The 27148-nt window shown below is 33.7% G+C and overlaps 1 protein-coding gene across 2 annotated transcripts in view; it reads right to left on the bottom strand.

The window, feature by feature from the left end:
- Window positions 1–4939: 4939 nt before the first annotated feature.
- Window positions 4940–27148, bottom strand: part of CRISPLD1 (cysteine rich secretory protein LCCL domain containing 1) — a 45191-nt gene continuing 22982 nt past the window's right edge. The window contains exons 3-15 of one of the 2 annotated variants that reach the window (XM_059901341.1): window positions 22970–23088; window positions 22487–22619; window positions 21339–21454; window positions 20448–20548; window positions 18626–18766; window positions 18392–18452; window positions 18216–18282; window positions 17888–18018; window positions 16150–16193; window positions 15984–16056; window positions 12849–12924; window positions 8735–8865; window positions 4940–5999 (exon numbers count right to left, since the gene is read on the bottom strand). In XM_059901341.1, the coding sequence (XP_059757324.1) occupies window positions 5948–5999; window positions 8735–8865; window positions 12849–12924; window positions 15984–16056; window positions 16150–16193; window positions 17888–18018; window positions 18216–18282; window positions 18392–18452; window positions 18626–18766; window positions 20448–20548; window positions 21339–21454; window positions 22487–22619; window positions 22970–23088 (1245 nt within the window). In that variant the 3' untranslated portion in view covers window positions 4940–5947. Of the gene's footprint in view, window positions 6000–8734; window positions 8866–12848; window positions 12925–15983; window positions 16057–16149; window positions 16194–17887; window positions 18019–18215; window positions 18283–18391; window positions 18453–18625; window positions 18767–20447; window positions 20549–21338; window positions 21455–22486; window positions 22620–22969; window positions 23089–27148 lie in introns of those variants that run through there. The other variant, XM_059901342.1, reaches the window with a different exon arrangement.

Here is a 27148-nt window from a genome sequence, read left to right on the forward strand (position 1 = left end):
GTTCCTCGCTCCTCTTCTAGAGTGCAGCCGGGGGAACCGCTGGCCCTAGGAAGATGGCCGGCTGGGCAGGGTCGGCCCAGGTTCACAAATTTTCATAGGATCCCCTGGAGTGTTTGCTTAATACCAGCCTGACTCAAAAAAGAGCAATGAGAGAAGAATAAATGGAACCTTTTCCAGAGCTCACCAGGACCCAGGAAACAAGCTCTGAGCAACGGGAGCGGCTATTCCTTGCGTATCAGTGGGAGCACTTCATAGAGACCCCAAAGAGATTAGACCTTAGTATGAGACTAAACAATCTCTACATAGTGATAAAGAGAAAATCTTGAAAGCTGCCAGAGGAAAAAGAACCATTATGTAGGGACGGATACAAATAGAATGATTGCAAAGGTCTCTTCAGAAAATACATAAGCCAGAAGTCAATGACATGAGATCTTTAAAATGCTAAAAGCAAACAACTGTCAACACAGAATTTTATATCCAGTGAAAATAGTTTTTAAAAATTAAAGCAAAATTAGGACTTTTGAAGAACACTTGTAATAAAACACAAAACAAAAAAGAATTAAGTTGCACTCCATCAAATTTAAATTTTCTGCTCTCCAAAAACATCATTAAAAAAGCAAACACATATTTACATATATACTGCTGAAAATACATATCCTTATATATATATGGATATATATGACAAAAGCCTTATATCCAGGATATATAAAAAACTTACTATTATAATTCAATAATAAAAAGACAACCAATCTTTTAAAAATGGGCAAAAGGTTTGAATAGATACTTCACAGAGTAGATATATAAATAGCACATGAAAAAATGCTCAACATTATTATTCATGAGGTAAATGCAAAGTAAAACCACAATAAATGAGAGAGGATTACACATGTATTGAACAGCTAAAATTCGAAAGATTAAATGTAATCAAGTTTGCCAAACATGTGGAGCAACCAAGAGCTCTCCTACGTTACTTGTGGGACTGTAAGGTGGTACAACCACTTTGAAAAAAAGGTGAGCAAAAATCTTTTAAACACATATTTGCTATATAACCCAGCAATTCTTCTACCTATGTATCTAAAAGAAATGAAAATATGTGATAGGCAAGGCCTTGTACATGAATATTCATAGCAGCTTTATTCAATATTACCTAAAACATGGAACATTCATCTGCAATAGATGAATGGATGAGTAAATTGATGGATATTCATACAACAGAGTACTATTCAATGTTTAAAAAAGAAAAATTACTGATAAATGTAACAACATGAGTAAATCTTAAAAACATTATGCAGAGCAAAAGAAGCAAGACACAAAGCAGTACATACTACATAGATAATTATATTTATATGAAACCCTAGAGGTGTTCAGTCTAATACTGATAAAAAGCACAACAGTGATAGCCAAATCTGAGGGCATTTGGAGGATTGACTGGAAATAAGCAACACAAAATTGGGGGACTTATGGAAATGTTTTATATCTCCTTACAATGGTAGTAAATACAAATGTATAAATTTGTCAACACTCATGTACTTGAATTGTGTTCTCCAAAATTCATATGTTTAAATCCTAATCCCCAGTACCTCAGAATGTGACCTTATTTGGAAATAGAGTCATTGCTGATGTAATCAGTTAAGATGAGGTCATATTGGATGACTTGTGTACTTATAAAAAGGGAAATTTGGACTCAGGCACACACATAAAGAGGATAACGTGTGTATATTGGGTTTATGCCACATGCCAAGGGAATACATAAAAATGTCAGCAAACCAACAGAAGATAGAAGTGAGACATGGAACACATCATTCCCTAGAGCATTCAGAGGGAGCCTGGCCATGCCAACACCTTGATCTGGGACTTCTAGCCTCCAGAACTGTGAGACAATACATTTCTGCTGTTTAAACCCCTCGTTTTGTGGTACTTCGTTAGAGCAGGACTAGGAAACTAATACAATGCATCAAAGTGTATAATAAATGCATACACTTTCTTGAATGTAAATTATACCTCAATAAATTTGATTTAAAGTGATTGAATCTAGTTCATTAATGTCTGAAATAAAGTCCATAACTTTATTTAAATAACTTCTGAGAGTTCACATGGAGATAAGTTACTTAACCTTTTAGAATCTACATTCTAATACATAAATTTGGGAAAATAATCTTGCCTCACAAGTTGTGAGAAATCAAATAATATACATGAAATCTAGAGCAGTGTTTCTAACACATTGTTGGTGCTCAATACATGTCATCCCTTCTCCTAGAATAAATGAAAGCAGAAAGCTTCAGGAGGGGCTACTATTTGTTCATTTATTTGTGTTTTTCATTGTATTGTTCCTAACCAAGTTGTTCCCATACGGCTTTAAAAAAAAAAAAAATCTTGGTTTTAGCATAAGTTAAGAGCTCAGTCAGGCTGGGATTTTAACACTCCTAATGTTATTTTAAATCAATCCATACACTTTTAAATATTTATTCCTGATTTCTATTTCATCTTACATACATGTCCCTTTTTAAAAGTGAGCTTATCAGATACAGCCCTGTGTAAGCCCTGTTTTCATCTTCATCAGCATAGTCATAAATATAGTTGACGATTAGAGTTTTAATTAGAAGATATTTTTTAGTAGTCGCTGAAAAATTAGTTTTCACAATTTAATGATCTAGTACAAAGATATTTGCTTATCAGCATAGTTTTACACTCATTATTTTGCATAACATGACAGGGATTGGAGAATAAGAAAAAAAGAGAACATCTAACTGGTAGGCATAATGGTAGAGTTCTAAATAATTTGTCTTTTACAAATCTCAAAAGTATAATTTAGCCTTTAATTCCAACAAATTAGTGAAAGAAGTTCAGGTAATTTGACTAAACTATTTCTTCAGCTCCTAAATATTATGGTGCCAGGGTTGAAATACCACCTCAGGTAAGTGTTTTAAATCCACCTAAACAATGTAATTCTTTGTGCAATAAATTAGCTTAAACCCTAAATCTTGGAGTTTGGTATGTTTGCAAAAATCATAGCTTTGTTTCTTTGCTTAGCTCACCATGTTCTTCAAATGAGTTTATATTTAAGAACATTGTAGAAATGCTAGAGAAAAGTCAAGACTTCAAGTTACAAAATTGAATAGAAAAATATACATTATAGCATGTAAATTATCAACAGATTTAGGAAAGAAAAAAATTTTGATTACTCTGCTTTGCTTGAAATGCACACATTATTTTTATTAGATGCATAACATTAAAGTAATAGTTAACATGTGGTCTGTTAAACTTTGAAAGCTAAAATAATGTTAATATTGATACTATTATATAAGCATTGACCTCTGTTTTAAGTCCACATTTAGAATGTTTATCAGTAAACTTTTAATTAGCTATAATATTTTATTTCTGCTGTGACAACATGCACAATGTTTACTTATGTCATCAAGAATAAAATTAGGAATTGTTGGACTATTCATTCAACAATACTGACCCACTATTTATAGAGGATAAAAATTACTGTGTCTCCGGGGTACAGAGATAGATAAGAGTATTACCATTATCCAGGAGCTTATCCTTAAATTTAAAGAACTAAATATAATATAAGGCAAAATTTAAAAATTAATATGGTTAAGTTAAAAAGGCATATTAGAGAGCATTATTTTATTCTTACCAGGAGAGTTGCAGAAAAATTCCTGGAGGATTTCACATTTAGTTAAATGCTGAAGGGTCAGTAGTGTATTATGACAGATGCATAGTTTCCCCATGGTAAATAACAACAAAAATGATTATAAAGATATTAGTAATAAAAACTAACGTATATTGACCATATATTGTGTGTTTAATGCTCTTTTAAGTAGGTTATACATAATATCTCAATTCTTAGAGCAATCCCTATGAGGTATTATTTGTCCCATTTTTCAGGTGAGGTAATTGAAGCATAGAAAGTTATGTAACTTACTCCAGGCCACACCCTGTAGAACAGCAGAGATGAGCAATATGGAGCAAGACTATGGAGGGCCTTAAATGCTTTTATAAGATGATTTGGTTTTCTTAAATAACGGACTTATGGAAGAGAGTAATTCCAGTAAAAATTAATGATGCACTGAAAAAGAATGGAGAGGAACAAAATGAAAAGTCTCCACTTGGAGACATTGCAATAGTACAGAAAACTGACGATGAATAGCTAAACGAGAGACAAATATAACAATCCTTATACTGGCAGAATTAATGGGGCGTCCCTACTCAGGGTGGGGGGGTTGTGAGGAACAGAAGATGAATCTCACTATATGTGTTTACATTTCAATCACAGTATTTAAGAAGGTGTATGTGTCTTTTGGAAAAAAATAAGATCCCACTAAATTTGCTTTAAGTTTTGACATTTTTAATATATAAATGGTTACTTTTTGATTACCTACATTTTGAACCAATTCCCAGCCAATACTTGATAACTGATCATGATGTTAGTTTCTTCACCATTTGCCTCTCCAGCAGCTGTTTGTGTGAGCCCCTCTTTTCTTTCCTTTTTTTGGTATGATCCAGATCTCTTGCTTTCTCTGATCCCTCCTGTAATTTCTCTCTCTTTTATCTGTTCCTAAACGCGTACTCATTTCCTTTCTAAAAATATTTGAAGTATTTGTTGCCAGTTTTTCATAATCACTTTGTATCTTTCAGATCCCTTTCTTCTAGTTTATAAATAAATCTCTCTTTTTCGAAATTTCCCTTAATATCATGTTTCTAAATATATGATTGTCTGTCTCCTCTTTCACAAACAAATAACTAAATAATCAGGGTGACTCTGCAACATCTGATATAAGGGGTGTTGTTTAGATTAATGTCAAAACCCAAATTCAAAAGACTTACAATAATTTTGTTAACTGAAAATGATTTCTAAATCAAAATAAGGATACAAAGGGGACTAAAAAAATACTTTGAAACATGATTAATTTTAATATGTTTACAAGGAAAGAGTAAATTCACCAGCAGAAAAAAAATTACCAAAATTAACATTTTACAGTTTTTTAGTCTTAAAGCACAATACATTTTTCATACAAACAAATATATCACCATTATAGATACCATAATATGGCAACATTTATACACAAGGCCATTTACCATTAAGAAAATCAGTGGCAATGGTGATGCAATACATCAGTTTATGTTTGTTAAACTTTTTGCTATTATACTTCCTGGCCCGCAGGAGTATTTGCCAGGATACAATATAAATGTGTGACCTCAGTTTGAACAATACATAGAAAGCTCTGGTTGCCCATGCTTAATCCTATATTTATTATATGACCACTAGAACTGTTTTCGTACCACTACTCTGACGTAATTCCACTTACTATTAAGACCGTTCCCAAGAAATCAAACATTTTAACAGATTCACTTGGATATTAAGGAATTATTTTATACAACATAAGTGCAATATCAGGACTTAATATTCTATATGCCTAAACTTAATAAAAAACTATACAGGTATTATGTGGGAAATAATTTGATATTATACGGAGTAGGTAATCATAGCACTGAACTTGGGAAAATGCAGTATGTGTTTTTTTCATTTTTAGAGTTACTATTTTTATTATTGTTTTTAAATGCACCAGATGATTTTCTGAGGAACATTCACATTCACTGTTTAGTTTCATTTTACTAGTGGCATATACAAAGCACCATATAATATAACATATGAAATGTAGAACAATTATGACTATGTAATACTGTAGAAATAACTGCTAAGAAAATATAGCAATATTTAACACAGGATTTCTAAAACCATTACATATTCATTACTTTTCCCTACACTAATAATGTCCCATGTTTTATTTTATAGACGTAGTCTATCACAATTTATATGCATTTGACACTCATGGGGGGTTGAAAATAGTTGATATCTTCTGTACAGTAATGTTACAGTTTTATACAAACTTCAGAAATATGGCATTTGGAATAGTGTTCCTCCTCCAAGTGTTCCATTTCACACAACAGCAAATACTCTGAATGCCTTTCCTCCTGGAGGATTCTGTAAACTGCAAAAAATACACAAAGTGTATTGATGTCATCTCCATGTATAATCCTTCAAACAAATCATGCTTTCTTATGACAGTCAAGAAAGCAGCTCTATGAATCCAGATGGTCAACTTTCTTAGACTACTATAATTTATAGTTATTGGAAAGCTTGAGTGAGAATGACATAATTCTTAAAATCTTGGTTGTACACAAGTTTACTAAAGAAATTTAAGGTGCATAGTGGTAATAATAGTACTTTATATAGAACTTTATAGATTCCAGGTCATGTTTTCATACATTACCACCTTTAGTTCCAATAAAGTAGAGTTAAGCGGCTCTTATGCCATTTTACTGGGGAAATACTAAGATACAGGTTTACAATTGACTGGCATGGTTAAAAGCTAACTGCAAGTTAAAGAGATGGAGATACTTAAGAGATACTCTGGAATACTAACTTATTATTCCCTAAGTCTGACAAAATTTAAATTATATAGCTAGCATACTTATTAATATTTTAACATCTGTGGTTTCAAAAAAATCTTAGTGAGGAAATTTAATGGTCAAATCTGGAAGGTCCTAAGTATTTCTTCACTGAAATGGAAACACACACACACACACACACACACACACACACACAGCACTCAATCTCACTTCAGAAGTATTTTAAAACAGAACTTTAAAGCAATGCAAAATTGTTCCTTTTACTCTTTATTAAATTATTTATATTTTATTTGACAATATTAATCAAGGTATGTTTTGCTTAAATGCCTCAAGTTAAAACTGGTTGATAATGGCATTAATCATTATTTATTCTAATCAAATGTAGACTTTTGAAGTCCATATTTTTACATAAAGTATTATTTTCTTAATAATACAAAAAAGCTTTTAGAGATAAACACAAATGCTAAGAGAGAGACAAAGTGCAATTTCTTTTACATATTTATTCATGTGTAAGAAAAGAAAGGGGAGAATTTTAGAATGAAGAAGAGATGAGAATGTCACAAGTGTGCACACACATTACACAATAAACACACACAACACAAGCCAGGTTTTTCATACAAGCAGACGGCTAATTGAAAGCCATTTTTATTTGTAGGAAACAAACTGACAAAGTGCCCTGGAAAGTGTCTTTGTACACAGTGATACACCGGAAAAATACACATTTTTCAACTTACAGAACTAGTTCTGAATCTGAGCTCTGAGACTGACTAGTTATATGACCTTGGGCTTATCATTTAACCTTTCTGAGCCTCAGTTAACATGTCTGTAAATTAGGGTTTATAGAACCGACTTTGTAAGGTTATTGGTAGAGCTGAGTTAATATACTTAAAGGGCCCTCCAGCATCTGGAAAATTCATAGTAGATGTTCATAAATAATTATTATTCTCAGTTTTCTTAGGATATCATCTACCTTATAGGTTTAAAATAAATTTAAGAAATATGACAGGTAAATGAAGCCACATTACTCAGTTTAGCTTATAAAACTGCGTATCATACTCTATAACTCAATCTACTTTATATACTGTGTCTTTTATATATATATATATATATATGTGTGTGTATATATATATATATATATATATATATATATACACACATATATATATATATATAGACAGAGAGACAGAGAGAGATAGGAGAGAGATGGAGGAAGGGTGTGGGGTGTGAGCTCTGTGTGTTTGTTTACATTTCAGTGAAGAAATTCTTAGGATCTTACAGGTTGGACCATTAAATTTCCTCATTAAATTTTTTTTAGATGTTAAAAATATTACTAAGTATGATGGCAATACAATTTAAATTTTTTCAGACTTAAGAAACGGTAAGTTAGTACTCTAGGGCATTGCTATGAGCCAGCTAAGCCAGGTTGTGAAGTCACCTCCTTAACAATGGCATCCTGATACAGTCTCATCTGAAAATATATGCTAAATACAAAGCTGTCATTTTATGAAGATGGCACTCAGATGCTTATGTGGAAGGCAATCTAGGTATCCTGCATGGCACATCCTTTGGTGTCCTTTACAGAAACTTTACCATATGTGCAAACCCTCCATTGGCAATTTTGAAGAACCTAGTAAATGTTTAAAAGTTAGGGATTTATCTGTATCTATACAAAATACATGGGACTTAATATTACTTCCCCAAGTACCAATGATTTAAAAAATCACTACAGGTTTTTTTTCTCTTAACTTTTATTATTACTTGATAAAGTAAGTCACATGAATTTTCTCAAACCACTGAAATATATAATACTAATGAGCCAAATACCAGATGACCTGAAAGAGTTCATTTACATCATATTAGGCATTGAACTTCCAATCAAAAAGAGAATTTGGTTCCGGGGGAAAATCAGACTCATTGTTTTGGTCAAATACTTTGTCAGATAACTGGATTAGAGAAATATTCAGTACCTCGCTCACCTAGAAAGAGTTACATGTAAAAACTAATCTAGAAAATCCAAAAGAGGATGAAAGAAATTTCCTTATTATAAGATCAATTAACAAAAGAGTGGTTCTGACTCATAATCCAATTTTCATGTTGATTTTTATAAGCCTGCAGGAGACAGGCATCTCTGGTGCTGCAGCTTCTCCCATCCCTGGAAGACCTACTATTACACAGCGTGCAAAGGAAGCACACTGGCTCAGTCACGAAACCTCAAAGCCATGCTAAGGAGAGTTGGTTGTAAAGCCAGCATAATGGGAAAGATGATATATCTAAATACATATATGTTTATAAATATATATATCAATTTATTTACCTTTCTGAGAAGATTCCATTCTGAAAAGAAGCAATGTAAGTCTTTCTTTTGTCCACAGGCATCACGTCAACATAACCCCCGTGATTTTGAACCACGCCAGCATGTACAGCTGCTCTGCAGATACTGGACAGCTAAGGGAGCAAGGAAAAAACCACCATCATTAGAAAACGTCTGCTGAACTTGTCCAGCCTACTCTTCTATTGGACACAAGGTCGTTGACATCTGTCTCTATGTGGATACCCAGTGAGCAGTTACAGGGTGATGTTTTGTGCATAAAGGAATGTTTTAAAAGTCACAAAGTTAAAGCCAAGCAAGTCTCATCTGAAGGTAGATCTTAAGGGTAGCTGCAAGGATAAGATCCCTTCACCAGCTAATCTGTCCAAACAGCAAGCTTTTACTACTGTCCAAGCAATAAAATGCAAATTAGCTCCTTTTATCTCTTCAAGGGCCTACTTATCACTCTTAAATTTCAGCCTTTGCTAGTTCCTACTCGGGTCACTCTGACCAAACGTTCACAGGGGGGATTATCTGGACCTCATTTATGTTCAGTTTTGACTTTGAGCAACTCAAACGTAGTTCTGTATATCTCTACAGTCCCTTTTCCAAAATACAGGCATACATTAAATGAGGAGGTTTTTCCTATTAGATAATATAACCTATGTAGAGAAAACTTGCCCAAAAGAATAAGCCCAAGAAGAAAAAAATATGAAGAATAATCATCGCTTCTACCTAGATTTGCAATGTACATCACTCTGGTTTGAATGGTCTGAGATGAGGTACTAAGAAAGTTCTATTTTTGCATTGTACCAGTTATATAATCTGAATTGAATGGAATTTCTGTAAAGGAGAAAATTGTTTCAGGTCCAACAAACACTTTCCATTTTTTTAACACGACTGAGTTCTAGAAGTCAACGCTTTTCTTTTGGCCAATTAAAGTCTTCTGTAGATTTTGACAATTGCTTTCATCCAAATGTTCTACCAAAATTTGTCAATAGCTGAGTATAGCCTGACAAAATCCTACAAAATGAAACGCTTGAACTGTTTCAGTATAAAGCAATCTACCCCATATCCCGATGGGTCTTTTCTGAACCCACTGGTGTATTCTTTTCTTATCTCTATGCACATGTGAGTGACTTAATGTGCTTTTTTAAATTCACATAAGCATGTGCATCTTACGTGACCTTGCTTTATTACTGTGCTCTGAACTCTGTGGCATCAGTCAGTATTTATTAGATCAGAGACCGAATGCCAAGCTGTCTAATACTTTTCATGTTTTTGCTATATCACAAAATACCATACATCCAAAACCCCATATCCTTACTCTGAGGACACATTTTATTCACCATTTAAAGTCCCTCACTGAATTAATATTTGTGTCTGATATGGTTCATAACAGATGGAATTAAAAATAACTGTACACTTTTCAGTATTTATCCTGTTCTGTTAAAAGGTTATCATCAGCATTTTTCCCAAGGCAATAAAAGTGCTTAGATATAACATTCACTAAATCCAAGCACTTAATATGGTTTGAAACTATTGTTTTGGCCATAACTGTGCAGTCAGCAGGCATTACGATTTGAGTTCAAAGGTCAGAAGAGATTTTCTTTTCCTACCCGCACTTTATAAGAACTAATATACCACGAAAAGAAAAAAATATATCTGTGAAAACAGTGGAACATTTTTAATGAATGCAGAAATTAATTTCATCTGTCATAAGTGAGAAATAAAAGCTCAAAGCAACAGAAGGTACACGCTGTAACTCTATAAATGGAAAGAGAGAAAGACAGAAAGATGGGGGAGAGAGGGAGATTGATAGATTGTTTCTTATTTTTCCGTATCTTGTACTTAAATAGATAATGTATTTTGTAAGGGATGGGAAGATTGCTTAATTAATGGCTGAATCTCTGATTCTGTACTTAGCACATAAAAAATATATATTTCCAACTTGTTCTACGTAGTAATACAAAATTTCTTACCCCATTTCACTGAGATAGAATGATAAAATGATCTCAGGATATAAGTTCTAATAAAAACCTGAACTCTAGCAAAGAGATGGCTTATAGGTACAGAAGTGTATAGGATATTTTGAAAGATCTTCACCAGACATGAGTAAAATTAAAAGTTTTTTTTACTTAAAGGGACAACCCGGGAAGAATGATTTCTTTGGAAATCTCTGATGATTCTTGATTTCCTCATTCATATATATTTATTAATTTTTTTTAAACAAACATTTATGTTTCAAGGTGTTTGCCAAATGTCTGATATCATGGCGTGCTCTAAGTTCTGTTAAAGCAGGAACTAGGCCTGTCTTGTTCACAGCTTGGCAAATGTAAAATTGTTGATGAAAAAATAATGCATAATTTGCCCAGCTGCTGCCTTCAAGAAACTTAAAAATTAATAAAAGAGGTGGGGAAACAATCATAATGCCTAACAGAATCAGTTCAGTGCTAAATAAAAGGAAAAAACAAAGTAATAGGGTTAAAGAAAAGAAACACCGGGCTTCCCTGGTGGTCCAGTGGTTAAGAATCCGCCTGCCAATGCAGGGGACACAGGTTCAAGCCTTGGTCCGGGAAGATCCCACATGCTGCGGAGCAACTAAGCCCGTGCGCCACAACTACTGAGCCTGAGCTCTAGAGCCTGCGAGCCACAACTACTGACCCCACGTGCCACACCACTGAAGCCTGCGTGCCTAGAGCCCACGCTCCACAAGAGGAGCCACAACAATGAGAAGTCCGTGCACCGCAACAAAGAGTAGACCCCGCTCGCCACAAGAGAAAGCCCACGCACAGCAACAAAGACCCAACACAGCCAAAAAATTTTTAAAAATAAATAAATTTATTAAAAAAAAAAAGAAAAGCAACACCATACTTGGGTTAGGAGAACCAGCAATACACTTCACAGAGAAAGTGGCAATAATTCAGAAGGTAAAGAATGACCATGATGTTCACAGAAAAATTAGAAAAAGCATGTTTTCAGAGACAAGAAGATAAGCACAAATTGTGAGGACTATCAAATTAAGATACCAACAGGACATTGAAATTGCAGATAAGAATACTGCAAACCTGGAGCTGGGAGAGAGACTTAGATTTGAAGAATAATTTTAAAGGTAAAGCTGAACTGAAAAAAACCCCAAAAAACCTGAACCTGAAATGAATTCACCAAGTGGTGGTAATACTCACGTTTCAGGACTCTTCACAATTGTATTTCCATAGTATTCTACTGAATAAGTACATCAAGAATATAGTTCTTAAATTTCTTTTGGAACTCTTTGGATTAGATATTGGTAGTGGTTTCCAAATGTCTGCCACATAAAATCTAAACTTATCAGCATGTATTTAGACTCTCCAATTACATGTTTCAAGAGCCGGATCCCTCCCTCCATCCCTCACACTAAGTTGGCTGCAGCCCCTTTTAGCTTCAAATCTCACCAGCTCAGATACAAGCAAACCTACAAGTCATGCCCACTTTCAGCTCACTTGCTCTCACCTCATCTCCATGTCTTTGTAGGTGCCATTCACCCCACCTAAAATGTGTGCTAATTCTCTTTACCAACCCACACTTGAAACCTGGATCAGAAAGCACTTATGGGCCCTGAAGCCATCACAGCTAATCTTCCTGGTCCAACCCCAGTCCTGGCATCCATTACAATACACCCTCAACTGGGTTCCTTTTGTATGTATTTTAAGGATTACCTGTTTTTGATTCTATGCTACTTGCTAAATGCCCATTTGGCAGTGGAGATATTGTTCATACATTTGACAAACTCTTAATTATCCAGTTTATACTTCAAGTACTGAAGAACCAAAAGGAAGGTTAAAGAAAAGTAAAATGCTTTTTCCTTCCCAAGGACGCATCCAAGCTATTTCATTTAGTATCTGATATAAGAGATATAGATAGGATAGGAAGAAAAATTTAGTCAAAATAAATGATTATGCATGCATATATGCATATAGATATTTATTTTTTAGTGTTACTGATGATTGACCTTTCTGAGAATATGTATATCAACACAGAATCTGTTCCTTTTTCTGTATATAAATGTACATATATACATTTAAACACGTGTGCATGCATATAGATAGATACTGAGAGCTGCATAAATTAGGATACTTACATCAGAATAAATTCGAGTTCCAATTACACGAGCATAATGTGGATTTGCCTGCATACAGTTCCGAGGACAGTATACTCTAAAAAATAAATATATACTTAGAAATATTAAGTAGCTGGTTATTTCAGTCTTTCTTATTAGTAAGATCATAGACATGCATACACAAAAGTAAACTCGGCATTCTAAATCCTACTCATTATTTTTTATTGAAGTATAGCTGATGTACAATATTATATAAGTTACAGGTGTACAATATGGTGATTCACAGTTTTTAAAGGTTATACTCCATTTATAGTTAGTATAAAATATTGGCTATATTCTGTGTTTTACAATATATCCTTGCAGCTTATTTTATACCTAATAGTTTGTACCTCTTAATCCTCTACCCCTATATTGTACCTCCCCACTTCTCCCTCCCCACTGGTAACCACCAGTTTGTTCTCTGTACCTGTGAGCCTGTTTCTTTCTTGTTATATTCACTAGTTTGTTGTATTTTTTTTTTAGAGTCCATATATAAGTGATATCATAAAGTATTTGTGTTACTCTATCTTATTTCACTTAGCATAATGCCCTCCAAGTCCATCCATGTTGTTGCAAATGGCAAAATTTCATTCTTTTTTATGATTGAGTAGCATTCCAGTGTATATATACACATTTTTTCCTTCTGAAATAGGTCAATTGTACAATCCCGGCAGTAAGCACAATTGCTTCTGCTTGCTTTACCTACTTCCAGCTTTTGGCACAGATGTGTTTCTTTTCTCTTTCTTTTTCTTTAAAAAAAAAAAAAAGCTTAGCCAGGAAGCTTTCTAATTTGGGGATTCAAAGCAGAAAGAAACATCAGGAAGTATCTCTCTCTCAGTATCTGGGAATTTGGTACCCAATATGACTGCAGAATTTAGTAAACATATAACTTGGAAAAACTGAAGCATTGTCTGCCACAGACATCTCATAGTTTCTTTTCTCTATGTTCACATCTTTGGTATCTCATCCAATTTCATGGCTTTGATTATCATCTATAAACTATTGATTTCCAAATTTAAATCTCTAGTTGGAACCTCTTCTCTTAATTCTAAATTTGTATGTCCTACTGCTTATTGAATATCTCCACGTAGACCCAATAAATATCTCAAATTTAGCATGTTTGAAACCAAATTCCTAATCTTCTCATCCAGTCCGCAAATATCTTCTTTCTGTAGGCTTCCTACAATAAATGTCAACTCCATTATTCAGGTGCTCAGGCCAAAAAAAAAACCTTTATTCTATCCTTAACTCCCTTCCTTACCTCAACCTTATATTCAACCCAATTTCTATTCGTTGTACACTGAAATAAAATCAGAGCATCCTTAAGCACCTCAATCACTGTACCTCTGGGCTCTACCTTCCAATATCTAGCTCACTGCAAGAGGTTCCCCTATGATCTCCCTGCTTCCGATTTTGCCCCCTCCAATCTATTTTGCCGCACACTTACACTGAAGAATACAACTCTAATCGTATCATTCCTCTGCTCCAAATATTCTAGTGGTTTTCCATCTAATTCAGAACAAGTGACAGGATCCTTATAATAGCCAATAAGCCCTGAGTATTCTGTCTTCCCATTACCTCTCTGACATTATATCCTACCCCTCTTTCACTTTCTCACCCAGCTCCTGTCACACTGGCCTAATGGTTATTCTTCAAACATACAGAATAATCTCATCCTCGGGGCCTTTGAGTTTATCTTTCCCTCTGCATGGAATGTCCTTTCTCCAGATATCCTACTCCCTTCCTGATACTTTAGCTCCTTTTTTCAAAGTTTCCAAAAGTTCTTTTATTTAAACATAGGGTCCAATTATCAGTGTTCAGTCAGTCACATGATATTTAAAAAAATTCACTCCCAGAGTTTAAGAAACTGCCAAGTGGCACTTATTTAAATTGATTGGCTCTTCTGAATTCACATACACACACACACAAGTACACACACTCATACACTAAAAGGAAATCAAAGCTAAGACTGGAAAAAACATAATTCATTCTACATAGTAAATCAGAGTCTCAACAAAATGACTATATGAAAATCATTGTTTGGTAAAAGTATAAATTATTTTCCTAAGAGTATTCTTAAAAAAAAAAATACAAAACTTCATTGCAACTACCTTTACCAATTGAAGCAGATCTTCCTCAACACAGTTTTTAAGAAATGGCTACATTTCTTATTTAAATTTCATGTTCCTAAAATTTGTATAACACAGTACACTTTAGCATCTAAACCAGAACCACTTAAGTATTAGTAATAAATGAATGAGTTTTTATAACTTTGAATTAAAGGGTTGATTTTTATAAAAGATGTCTTCTGTAGGAGGAAGGGTGTCCCCATTGACTATAAAATTTTATTTTTGCATTTGAGAACTGCTGCACATTCATGCGCATTCATTGCCCACCCTATGGCGATAAAACCAGCTGCTCTGCCCTTAGGATCATGCTGTGCATGCTCTACCTTAACCATATTTAGCACCTGGTCTGTGGAAGGCCAAGATCAGTAGATTCCAGCTGAGTTCATTTCTACGTAGGTGAGTTCAGGTCAAAGAAAGACTGCAGGAGCTTTTTGCTTGTCTGAGTTCTAGTCTCTGGTTTTAACACTTTATTATATATTTGTGAGAATGTAGATAGTGATCTAGTAAACATACCTTCATCTACAAATTCCGTTATGCTTTGAATAAAAATGCTGACACATTTTAACAGTACCTGCCTTTACATCTAATCATAGGGAAAGGGGCTGCTTGGCCCTGATGTGATCCATTAAAGAGTCATGCAATGACCAGACAAGTGCCTGACGTGTGTAACTTGTAACTTACTGGGTGGCCAAGCCTCATAAAGCTGTAGGGGAATGAACATGTGATTCTTTCTTTTAAATGCTAAAATAAAGATTTTCGTAGAGACAAAAAATAAATAAATAAACCCACATTTTTTGGAGAAAGTACACTAGGAGTGCCTAGAGTGGATGCAGTTTGTGGTGTCCATTGCCCCCTGCTGCTAGCAGTTCAAGATCATACATCTTTTGAGTCCTAGAGACACCGGAATCTCAGGCAAAAGCAGTTATCCAGGGTAAAAGGCTCCCTGTTCGCAGGTTAAAAACGAAGGAGAAAATCTAGAAAACAGTACCTTGGGCAATGTGAAGCAGGCTTATGAAAAGGACAGAGCTGTTCCACAGTTGTTTCACAAGTGACCGCCTGAACTGAAGAATTCAAACACAAAACAATAAGCAAATCCTTTAGAAAGAATAATGTGCAACAGAGTGGTAAGAAAATAAGACAAAAAAAGTGCTAACCTGTTACTTTAGAGACTGTGAAGGAATTAGCAGACTGATACTTGCTGAAGATAAAAACATAAACATTTCAATCATCAACATCTTACATGCATCACCATCAACATAAATTCTTATATTTTTTAAGTCTATGAATATTTGATTTTTTCTTAAACGTTCTTATTTAAATATCTAGACATGTAGCAGTATAAGAATTAATCATCTGTTTTATGCTAAATTCATATTACCTTCAAGTATGAGCCAAATAAATACCATTCTTGATATCAGAGAAAGATCTCTTTTCATTATCAATCTCAAAAATTTATACATAATAGCATAAAATAATACACATTTGTATCTATATATTTGTTTCCTATTAAGATTAAAACTCTCAATATACTCATTCCCTGTTACCACAGAACCAATTTAATCTTTCAAAATAGTCAATACAAGGCGGTGTAAAAAGACTACTAAATAATAAGTACCTTAAAGGAATACGCATCATTCATTTTTTTGTTCCCCCTAGTATCCAGTAAAATGTCTACAATAAATGAATGAATTCCTCCTTACATGTTTTATTAAAAAGCAAGAATATAAGAATAGGTATTTTAGTTGGTTTATCTACACCCAGGCTTTCATAAAAAACATCTATTGCAAAAGGTAATGCTTATTTGTGATGGTACTTTAATATGACACACACACGTTTCAAGAGAGTTTATATAATAAACAATTGAAAAAACAAGTTAAAAGAAAAAGGTAAATAATAGGAAATAAATGTTCTTTAATGCAACACCCAATGTTTGGCTTACCAAAGCTAAAAACTAATATTAATTATTTATTTAAGATAAGTATTTGCTGAGTGAATAAATTAATCAATAAGTGTTTCTGTAAAGCTTTTACTTAAGAGATTAATCACTAATGGCTGAAAACCACACATCAGGCCTTTGAATAAAATTGTATACAGAGGGCATCATTCCACCAATTTACAAGGATTCTTAACAAATTCTTTCTTATCATTATGAATTCCATACTGGGGAGTTTCATGCCATTGTTCAGTTACAAAGGAAGGGAGACTATCATATTTCCTAAGAAAAGGCATTCCATTATGAGGTTCAATAATGTCTATTATTTTACATAGGAGAAAGAGAAACTACAAAGATATTTCAAAAGCCTACATTTTTCTACTTTCTATAGAGTATATATAAAATATGTTGTTTTATAATAATACACTTAGTATATTTAATATGACAAACATTTCAAAAGTTAATCAATGCTTTTATGTTGGGTCAAATTACATTTTAACAGACAAAAGAAAGGTGACATAGTGTATTACATATTTAGAGACTTTGCAAAATGCTCTTTTACCTAGTAATCTATCTTATTAACAAAGTTACTGTTGCATGAAATAAATAATTCTCCCAAACAGGGCAGGAAGAATATGCAAATCAATTAGCCTTCTCAGGCACTTTTTATCATAGCTGAAAAATGTATTGCTTCACAACGGGAAACACTATAAATTTGTACATTCTTAATGAAACTAGAAAATTTAGAGTTTTAGCATGATCTTTATAAGCAAAAGGGTTCAACTTTGAATTCAGATACTTTTCCTTCTTTTTGCCCATGGAAATTATGTAGTTGAAATGAACCTTGAAAATTACCTTCTCTCTTTATAAACTAAATTCTTCTATGCTTTGCTCTAAATGAATGTAACTTATTGTTACAACTTAAAATCTCTGGTCCAAAAGATTATTTAGGTACTTACCCAATTGTTTGAACACCATTTCTATTGGATTTGATGAAATAATGTTTTCTTCCTTGTCTAGTGATATCCACCCAACCACCATCATTGTCTATTATACCATAATGAATTGCAGCTCTACAGATGCTGGATTGCTGGGAGAAAAGGAAGGGATAAAAGGATGTTAAAATGATAAGAATTCTGCATAGGATACAACTCATTACTATGTATGACTTTAAACAATTTTGAGCAAAATAGCTATACGTATATAAATTTTTATTTTTCCCATTAAAAAATCAAAATATTATATGAAAGGATCCTCTCCTCAAATAATGACATTTATAATACTTACCATTTCATAATGTACACTGCCAATAACTTTAGCTTTACTATCCAAACAGCCAGCAGGGCATTCATATCTAAATAAAAGAAATGGGGAACAAAATTTAGCTTCTCTGAATGTCCATATAAAATGAAAATATTTTTTATATCTTGCCAGTTAATTTTGAGAGTAATTATAAATATTACCTATTGCAGGTTGTGCCTTTGCACTGGTCTCTTAATCTTATTTCGCAAGAAACAATTTGAGCTAAAATTTAGAAAATAATAATAATTTAGATGATGCAACAGCTGCTCTAATTCATCCCATACAGTCTAACACCAAGTTTTTGCCATTCTAAAAATGTTCAGATTAATAAAATATAGTTGAGTATGCCAGTAATGTAAACTTTAAAATGTTTGTAAATAATGCAGAGATCTTACACATTTGCTGTGTGCTTATGACTTCGTTTCTGTTACTATCATCTGCTATTGTCCGGATGTGGGTGTCATGGACTTGTGATTGTTGCCGTTCAATTTCATTTGTTTCTTCTTCTTGAGGAGGGTAATAGCTATCTGATCCTTCTGTTAGAGAGAATGGATTTAAGAAATATGAATCCATCTTAAATGTGCACAAATTACCAATGATACACCTTTATATGCCTGTTTAACACTGAAAGCTACTAGAAAATCAGTACTGTATATTGGCACAAGTTTTGGCTTAAGGTGGTGATCTTACATACTGCATTGGAATAAATAAAACAGTTGCATAAACCTTTGAGCCCTTGACTCATTTATGCTAACATTAAATGGAATCATTTCTAAACTTTGCTTGTATTTTAAAGTGGTATCAATGATTACCTTTCATAATGACATCACGAGGTCTACACAGTGATCTAATGAAGTCGGGCTTAGTGAATTTGAATTTGTTTTCTCAAATGAAATCATATTTTCAGGAGGATAACACTTAAAATTTTCAAAAGGATCACATTTAAAATTCTCCTGAAAGGAAATTCAGCCTAAGAAGGATTGACATGCCCTTGCTATTTACCACAATATCAGTTTCCATGGAAAGGTTTCTATTGCAGAAGGAAATTCAATGTGCAGAAATTTAAACTTAACAATGGAAAATATGCAAACTTTGAATTTAATATTTTTTTCCAGGTTGGCTTGTATTAAGGGCTTGACAGGGGCACATTTTGGAAATGTGGTTATTTGCATGTACATCCAAGAATTCAGAATCTAGAAAAAGGAAGTATGAATTCAGAGGAAAGTCAGCTTTAGTAAGACACTGTGGTCATTGACAATGGAGCAAGCAGGTTGGAGGTTTGGGGGATGGAAAACAGACTCAGACACAATGAAAAAAGCTTTCAGGAATTAAAAATGGCTCATATTACACAGTGAACTATATGCTTACTTCTTGTCCATATATTATAGCTAGTGAGCACTCAATCATTAAGGAAAAAAAGATATCTCTTTCTAAGTACTGAAAAGTGGCTGCATTTACATATATTTTCAAATACACTTGGTCTGCATTAATCTTCATTTAGTCATCCTTAAGAACAAAGCAGTACAAGAGGGTAAAAATGTTCACTTGGATGCCCAATAAAAAGCATGACTTTCACAAAGCTTTGTCAGGTAAGTTTTATCTTCATGTGTTACAAAAAGGACGTCATATTTATATTTATTTTTGAGGACATCCAGTACATTTGAGACAGTACTTTTTTGCAACAGTTTTATAATACTATTATATATATATACTTTTTATTGTTGTTATTTTGGCATGACAAATTGTATACTCTGCAGTAAGAAGCAGAGAATTAGTATAATTCATTGGGCATGGTTCAATAAGATTCATGGATAGGTATTCAGGCAAAAACTCTTAAAGTGCTTAAAATAAATTATGTTAAACTGCTAAATTCTTCAGAAATGATGACATTTATGGAAATAATTCTAGTCAACACTATATCAAGATGGCTTTTAAGAATGAAAATATACTTGTCACTCTGGGATAATTTCAAAGTAGAATTAGGTGGTTATCTGGGATAATCATGAAACTTTCCTTTAAATACATGTTGGTATAATAGACCTATTAATATTATAAATTTTTAAAAAATATTTTAAATGACTTCTAAATATTTGAAATAGAGTTCTAGAAACTTTTCATGTAATAATTAAATGTGCTTTTGGCTTTCAAACACAAATTAATGCAGAAGTTGGATGAAAATATAAATCAAACTGAATATTACAACACAATATCACATACCTTTGTAGCACAGATTTTCTCTACAGCCTCCTCCAAAACTAGGTGGGCAAGCAGAACAGGGCCGGCCATGTTTGTAGGGGGCGTGGCCCCACCAGTTTCCCCTTAAAAAGATAATCCACTCCATTAAGAGGTGGTCTATGTTTAGTTTTTTGAGAAACCTCCATACTGTTTTTCCACAGTGGCTGCACTAATTTACATTCCCACCAACAGTGGACAAGGGTTCCCTTTTCTCTACATCGTCACCAACATTTGTTATTTGTGTTCTTTTTAATGATAGCCATTCTGACAGATGGGAAGTGATATCTCATTGTTACTAAGTTTAAACATACACTGCTACCTCATTCTTTTGAAAATATTCTAAATAATGTGTTACGTATATTGCTAAAAACTGAAAAACCAAACTTCTGCAAAACACTAACCTCTGCTATAGAATATTCATCCATATCCCATCTGTTTTAATAAAAACAGATTTTAGACGTAGATTTGACCCTAAGTTCAGTTGTACAATATTTTCACTGTAATTATTTGAAGGGTCTTTACATAGGTGAAAATACATTTCTCAGTCTATAGTTTCTCATCTCTAATAAACCAAAATTATTAAACATTTACAGAATATAGTAGTGCAATAAATAAAACTGAAGCCCTAAAAATCTCTTAGGGCTTCAGTTCCTATCTTTACAAAGATTATATTTTCAATTTTCATATTCCTTTTAAGCACCAATTTTATGCATCAGGCAACCATAATTGTTGCCATATGACATAAACTCAGTTAAAACAATGCACTTTACTCAATAATACACGCTGAAAATAAGGAAAAAGATCAAGAATATAAAGTTATTTTTATGTTGTTAAGAAATACTTACATATGAAAGTAGTGTTTTGTTTACTTACTTTGGGGAATAATTGCACACCAAGTAGACAGCTTTGGGCCATATCTGCCCCCAGATGTTCATGTTATGGCACAAATTAATGGCACAGCCTATTCTGCTACTTGTTGCCCACACCACCTACATTAGAGAAAAGAAAGGCTCAGAAAAAGTAGGCTGAGATGAAGTAAGACAACAACATATCTGAGAGAAAATGCATAAAAGTGAACTGAGGAACCAACAGTTACTATTCAAAATGAAATGAGGCAATGTCAGAAACAATATTTTTCCTGAGACTTGGGGAAGTACTTAATTTAACTTTAAAAAAAAAAGAGATAGGTATATAACTCTATCCAGATATAAGGCATAAACATCTTATTTATTACTAAATAATTCAAATGTTACATCCTCACAAACCTAAATGCCATATTAATTTTTCTGTGAAGAAACTTACCTACCAAATGAACAGAATTTCTCATCTTAGAGCAGAAAGTACTGGAGCAAAAGTTTAGGTGTTCACATTTCTTATACAATGTGACATTTTCACTGTGCCACTGGCTATCAGGGAGTCCAATACTGATCTTAATCTTGTCCCATGCAAAGGCATACAGAACCATTTGCTTTATAGTCACTAATAATCAGTCATAGAAATTCTAGAAACTCAGATCTGTAGTGAGCTTTATCTAGTCAAATCTGCCACTTGTTGTTTGATTTAGAAGTTTTAGAACATGTCCAATACCTAATCCAAACACTGAAAATTTTAAAAAAAAGATAAATGCTGCACACATGTGAATATTGAATGTCATGGTAAATAAAACCGTATTTTTATTTTTTGAAAATAAAAAAATTGACATCTGAATTTGAAGATGGTAAATTTCTTCCCATTTGCATTTATTGGGGTCATATTAAAGTATTTTATATGCAAAATCATTGAAATAATATTTTTAAGGAAATGTCTGTACTTTTTTCTGATAATTATTCCTATTGTTTATAAAAATTTATAAGCTTGTTCTACATAAATCAATATTAATATATTTTTAATAACCATACTAAATGACATAAGGAAGGCAAATGTCCAGTATCCTAAGTTCTCCCACAAAAAAAAACAAACAACTTTGTTAGTTTACATGAACTCAAATTAAACGAATGAAGTGTAATATACCCAAAACATACCTGTGTATAATGAGTACATACAGGACCAGAACATCTGAATGGACAATACGGGTTGCATTCATGTTCATATGGGTAGCTAAAGTCTCTGACTTCATCATACCATGCTTGTACATGAAATGTTGGGGGCCTATATCTATTTGAAAGAAAATAACCACAAAGAACAAGTAAGGCTGGAGAAAATATAAAACCAAATATTGCCAAAAAGACTGATGAAGTTTGGTAGAGAGGCAGTTTTGTGTAACTTATTAATATTAAATACTTTTGCACTTTACATCACTAATATATCAATTACTTGAAACAAAAATAAGTTTACAATACTACTGATCATTCTGGTATGATATTTATTTTTTCTTATTTGTCTTGGTGTGACCGCTTGTTTTCCTTTTAGGCACTAAGCCTTTGAAAACTTACAATGATGAATTAGTAAGTATTTCATTTCAAGCTCTTATGTTTTCAGAAACAAGAAGTTGTATTTTAAGCTACCTTCCCCAATGTGCTCCCAAATTCTGTCCAATTGATGGAAGCATGCTTGCAGGTCCATGTTCCCACAAACAATTTTCAGCCCAGGATTCTGCAGATCTTTCCAGTTCTACATCCCATGTCTACAATTCAAAACAAAAACAAAATACAGACATGAACAGATAATGTATATATAGAGTTTGGATATTTCTTTATAATATAGTGTTACTCAGTTCTTATGTTTTCTCCCTTCTTCTTTGCAAAGTCAGCATCTTAGTCTGGGTTCTCGCCATCTCTCATATAGATTTTTGCACTAGCCTCCTAATTAATCTCCTTTCATCCACCTCTCATCCCTCCAATCTGCTCTACAAGTGTTTAGAATTGCCTAAGTGGACACAAATACGCTTAAGTGATTCCTCTAACCGCATCCAACAAATCTCTGTACACTGTTCCCTGTCATAAAACATGTTATTCCTTGCTTTTGCTGGCATCGTTTCCTCTGCCTAAGACATCCTTCTCCCAATTATTTGTCAGACAGGCTCTAACTCTTACTTCACAATCCAGCTTTATGTAATACATTCTTGACACATTTTCAATTCTCTTAGAAGTAAGCTATTCCCTACTTTGGGCTCTTAAAGCTTTGTTATGCTCCTTTGTTTAGCAGCTATTACACAGCAGTGTTAGTATTCGTCTATATGTCTCTTTCATGGGACTGTGAGTTGCTTGGGGGCAGTCATTTAACTCACGCTGGTATCTTCGGCCTATTATCTGTGTCTGCCATATGGCAAGGTGGTTAATAAACATTTGCTCAATACATGAATGGTTAATGAATCTGTATCCTATAAAATATAAATGCATTTTTGTGTACAAAATTCAATAATATTAATTCATATTTTAAAAATAATTTATAAAGCGATATTTAAAATTATAAAATTATTACTGAAATAATTTCGTATGTCCTGGGTTTAATATTCAATTTGCTAATTTGAAAATCAGGCAGTATAGTGAGTGTGGTGGTAAAAACAAAGAGTTGGATAGAACTGGACTCAATATTGGCACAATTACAGGATTCTGGGCACGTTAAGAGGGTAGAAAAATAGTCCTGGAACTAGAAAATGAGGACACAACCTAAGGTGATAGCAGTGAGACTGGAGAAAAGCAGACAGTCTGAAATAATGTTTAGGAATTTAAATTCGTAGAAGTTGATGGATGACTGAAGGTAGGTGGTGAGGGGAAAAAAAAAAAAAAAAGGGTGAAGACTGATGAGGTTACCAAACTGTGAGAAAGAAAAACAGAAAGAGAAATAGGTTGTTGTAATATAAGTGTATGTCTAGGGCTTCCCTGGTGGCGCAGGGGTTAAGAATCTGCCTGCCAATGCAGGAGACAGGGGTTCAAGCCCTGGTCTGGGAAGATCCCACATGCCGCGGAGCAACTAAGCCTGTGCACTACAACTACCGAGCCTGCATGCCACAACTACTGAAGTCCGCGCACCTAGAGCCCGTGCTCTGCAACAAGAGAAGCCACCGCTATGAGAAGCCCGTGCACCACAACAAAGAGTAGCCCCCACTCACCACAACTAGAGAAAGCTTGCGTGCAGCAACAAAGACCCAACGCAGCCAAAAATAAAAATAAATAAATTTATAAGAAAAAAAAAAAAAGAAGAAGAAGTGTATGTCTATTCACTTCAATGCATATTTCAAGGGTGATGCGTGAGGTGTCTGTGATCCATGCAGTATATATGTCAAGTAGAAAGTGGAAATAGATGACTGGGGTTCTGGGGAAAGAAATACACTCTGAAGACATGGATTTTGAAGTCATTCACTCAGAGATGAATTTCTTCAGAAAGATGATACAGAATGAGAAAAGAAATGAAAAGAAAACTCTGGGGTTATCAAAATTGAAGGGGAGAAAAAAACAATGAGTTAGTAAGATGAACTAGGGAAAATGGAAACAGAAAGTTTAAGGGAAAACTGAAAGAGGATTAAATTATAAAAGTGACAGGACAAGAGATTCCAGGAGAAGAGAGTGGGCAATTAAGGTCAAATGTTACAGAGAAGTCAAGGAAGATGAGGTCTGCTAGGTACTAATTCATTGTTAAGAGCAATTTCAGATCTGTCCTAGGCAGAAAATCACAGCACAGAAGGTTAATAAGTGACTGGAAAGAGAAAGTGGAGAAGGCAAGTGGGAGTTACTTTGTCAATACTTTAGAGAGGAAGAAGAAGGATGGGCAGAAGCCAAAAAAGATTTGATGCCAGGCTCTAGAGAGAATTTTACTTTCTTTGATTTTTAAAGGATGGAAGAAACCTAATGATGACTATCGGCCAAATGGACAAGACACTAGAAAGAAGCACCAAAAAAAAAGTATGTGTGGGGAAGGGAAGTTTCTTCATTCTTCATATAATCTTTTTATATTAAACATTCCTCCTCATTCACTTGTGGATCTGAAATACATAAAATCATGCTTTCAAAGCCAAAAAGTAAAATGTATACAAAATTAGGGTAAGTATATTTTTGTTATAGTGCATCTTTATTATCTAGCAAAAACACACACAAAAAAGTATATTTACGTGTCACTAAAAAATTAACAGCAGCAAAAGTATCTGGTTTTCATAAAAACTTGAATTTCACTTTGAATTAATATCAAATGTTCAAGATGACTGATTCTGTGATACAGACATCAATAAGTATTTATCAGGTAAGCACTTTATTCGCCAAATACAAGCATACTATTAATTAAATTCATTACTTAAGTTAGACCTAATTTTTATAATTACATATTATGTAATATGCAAAGGCATAATTCAACTTGCTGTCATTATATCCCCAGACAAATTAGGTAAGAAACAAAGAATTTGGCTGAAGTCCCAGAAAATGAGTAAGATGCTGATTTCCTTTTGTTTTCAGAAGGTTGGAGAGATGGTCATCTCTCAAAAGCAAACATGTTCCCAAATAGAGTTCCCTGGAAAGTAAGCTGTCCTTAAGAGACAATCAAATTTTTGTTTTCAATCTTGGAAATCAGGTTCTCATATAATACTTTAGTCATAAGCATAGTGAAACTATACTTATCCGTAGGTTTCTAATCTAGCAACATAGCAATCTCATAGTCAAAGAGCAGCCGGGAACCAGAAGAAAAATGTAAACATTCCTAGATGGAAAAAAAAAAAAAAAAAAAGCCTTGAAACCACTGGGATGGTTTTAAAACACTCTTCCCACAAAGGGTGGAGTTGAATTCCCTCCCCTTCACTTCAATTTAAGCTAGATAGTGATTCCCTTCCAACAAACAGAATGGCGCTGTGAGACTTCCCAAGCTAGGTTAGGAAATACAGACTCTATCTGATTCTTTCTCTTTTAAAGACACACATCTTAAAAGACCTGAGTCAACAAATTAGGAGTTCAGCTATCCTAAATAGGTAGCTGAAAAAAATAAGATGGAGAGACCACACAGAGACAGACAGAGATGCAAGAGGAGTTCCCACTGTTTGAGTTTTCCTAGCCCAGACAAGAGATCTGTGAGTTTGCATGTCCAGGTCACTGCAAACAAGTGAGAGACCCAGAGCAAGAAACCCCACCAAGGGAGTCCTTAAGTCCCTTATTCAAGGTCAATTTAGTCTTATTTTACACACAATTCTACAACCTTAGATGTCAGTTTTTCTTACGAAATTGAAGATGGATCCTTTTTAGAGAAGATATACAACTATTTCCAAATTCACAAATATGCTGTATTTCCAAAGTTTGTTTATATATCTGTTGTGTAGAAACTGGAAAAAAAATCTAAGACATATCATTCAAATGCTTTAAGCTATGTTTTCTTATTTGTAAAATGTGTCAGTTGAGATAGAATATAACTCAGGTCCCTCTGAGTTATCAATTGTTGAGTATATATTATGGCTAAGTTGTTTTATAGCATAACTTGTCTTCTATTTAACCCATTAAAAATGGGGGGTGGAGCATATCAAATTAACTACGATAATATTAAAATAGGGACATACATTATTTTAATATAAGAACTGAGGCAGAGGGCATGCAACTAAAATTTGCTGTTAATATTTAATAAATATTAGTTAATGACAATTTTAAAAGTAATTATTTGAAAAATCTAATCAAGCATTGGTGTTTAGGGCAAGTTCAATAATACAAATCGGGGTTTCCCTGGTGGCGCAGTGGTTGAGAATCTGCCTGCCAATGCAGGGGACACGGGTTCGA

This window comes from Balaenoptera ricei, chromosome 17, assembly GCF_028023285.1.
Source record: "Balaenoptera ricei isolate mBalRic1 chromosome 17, mBalRic1.hap2, whole genome shotgun sequence".
NCBI classification, from domain to species: domain Eukaryota; kingdom Metazoa; phylum Chordata; class Mammalia; order Artiodactyla; family Balaenopteridae; genus Balaenoptera; species Balaenoptera ricei.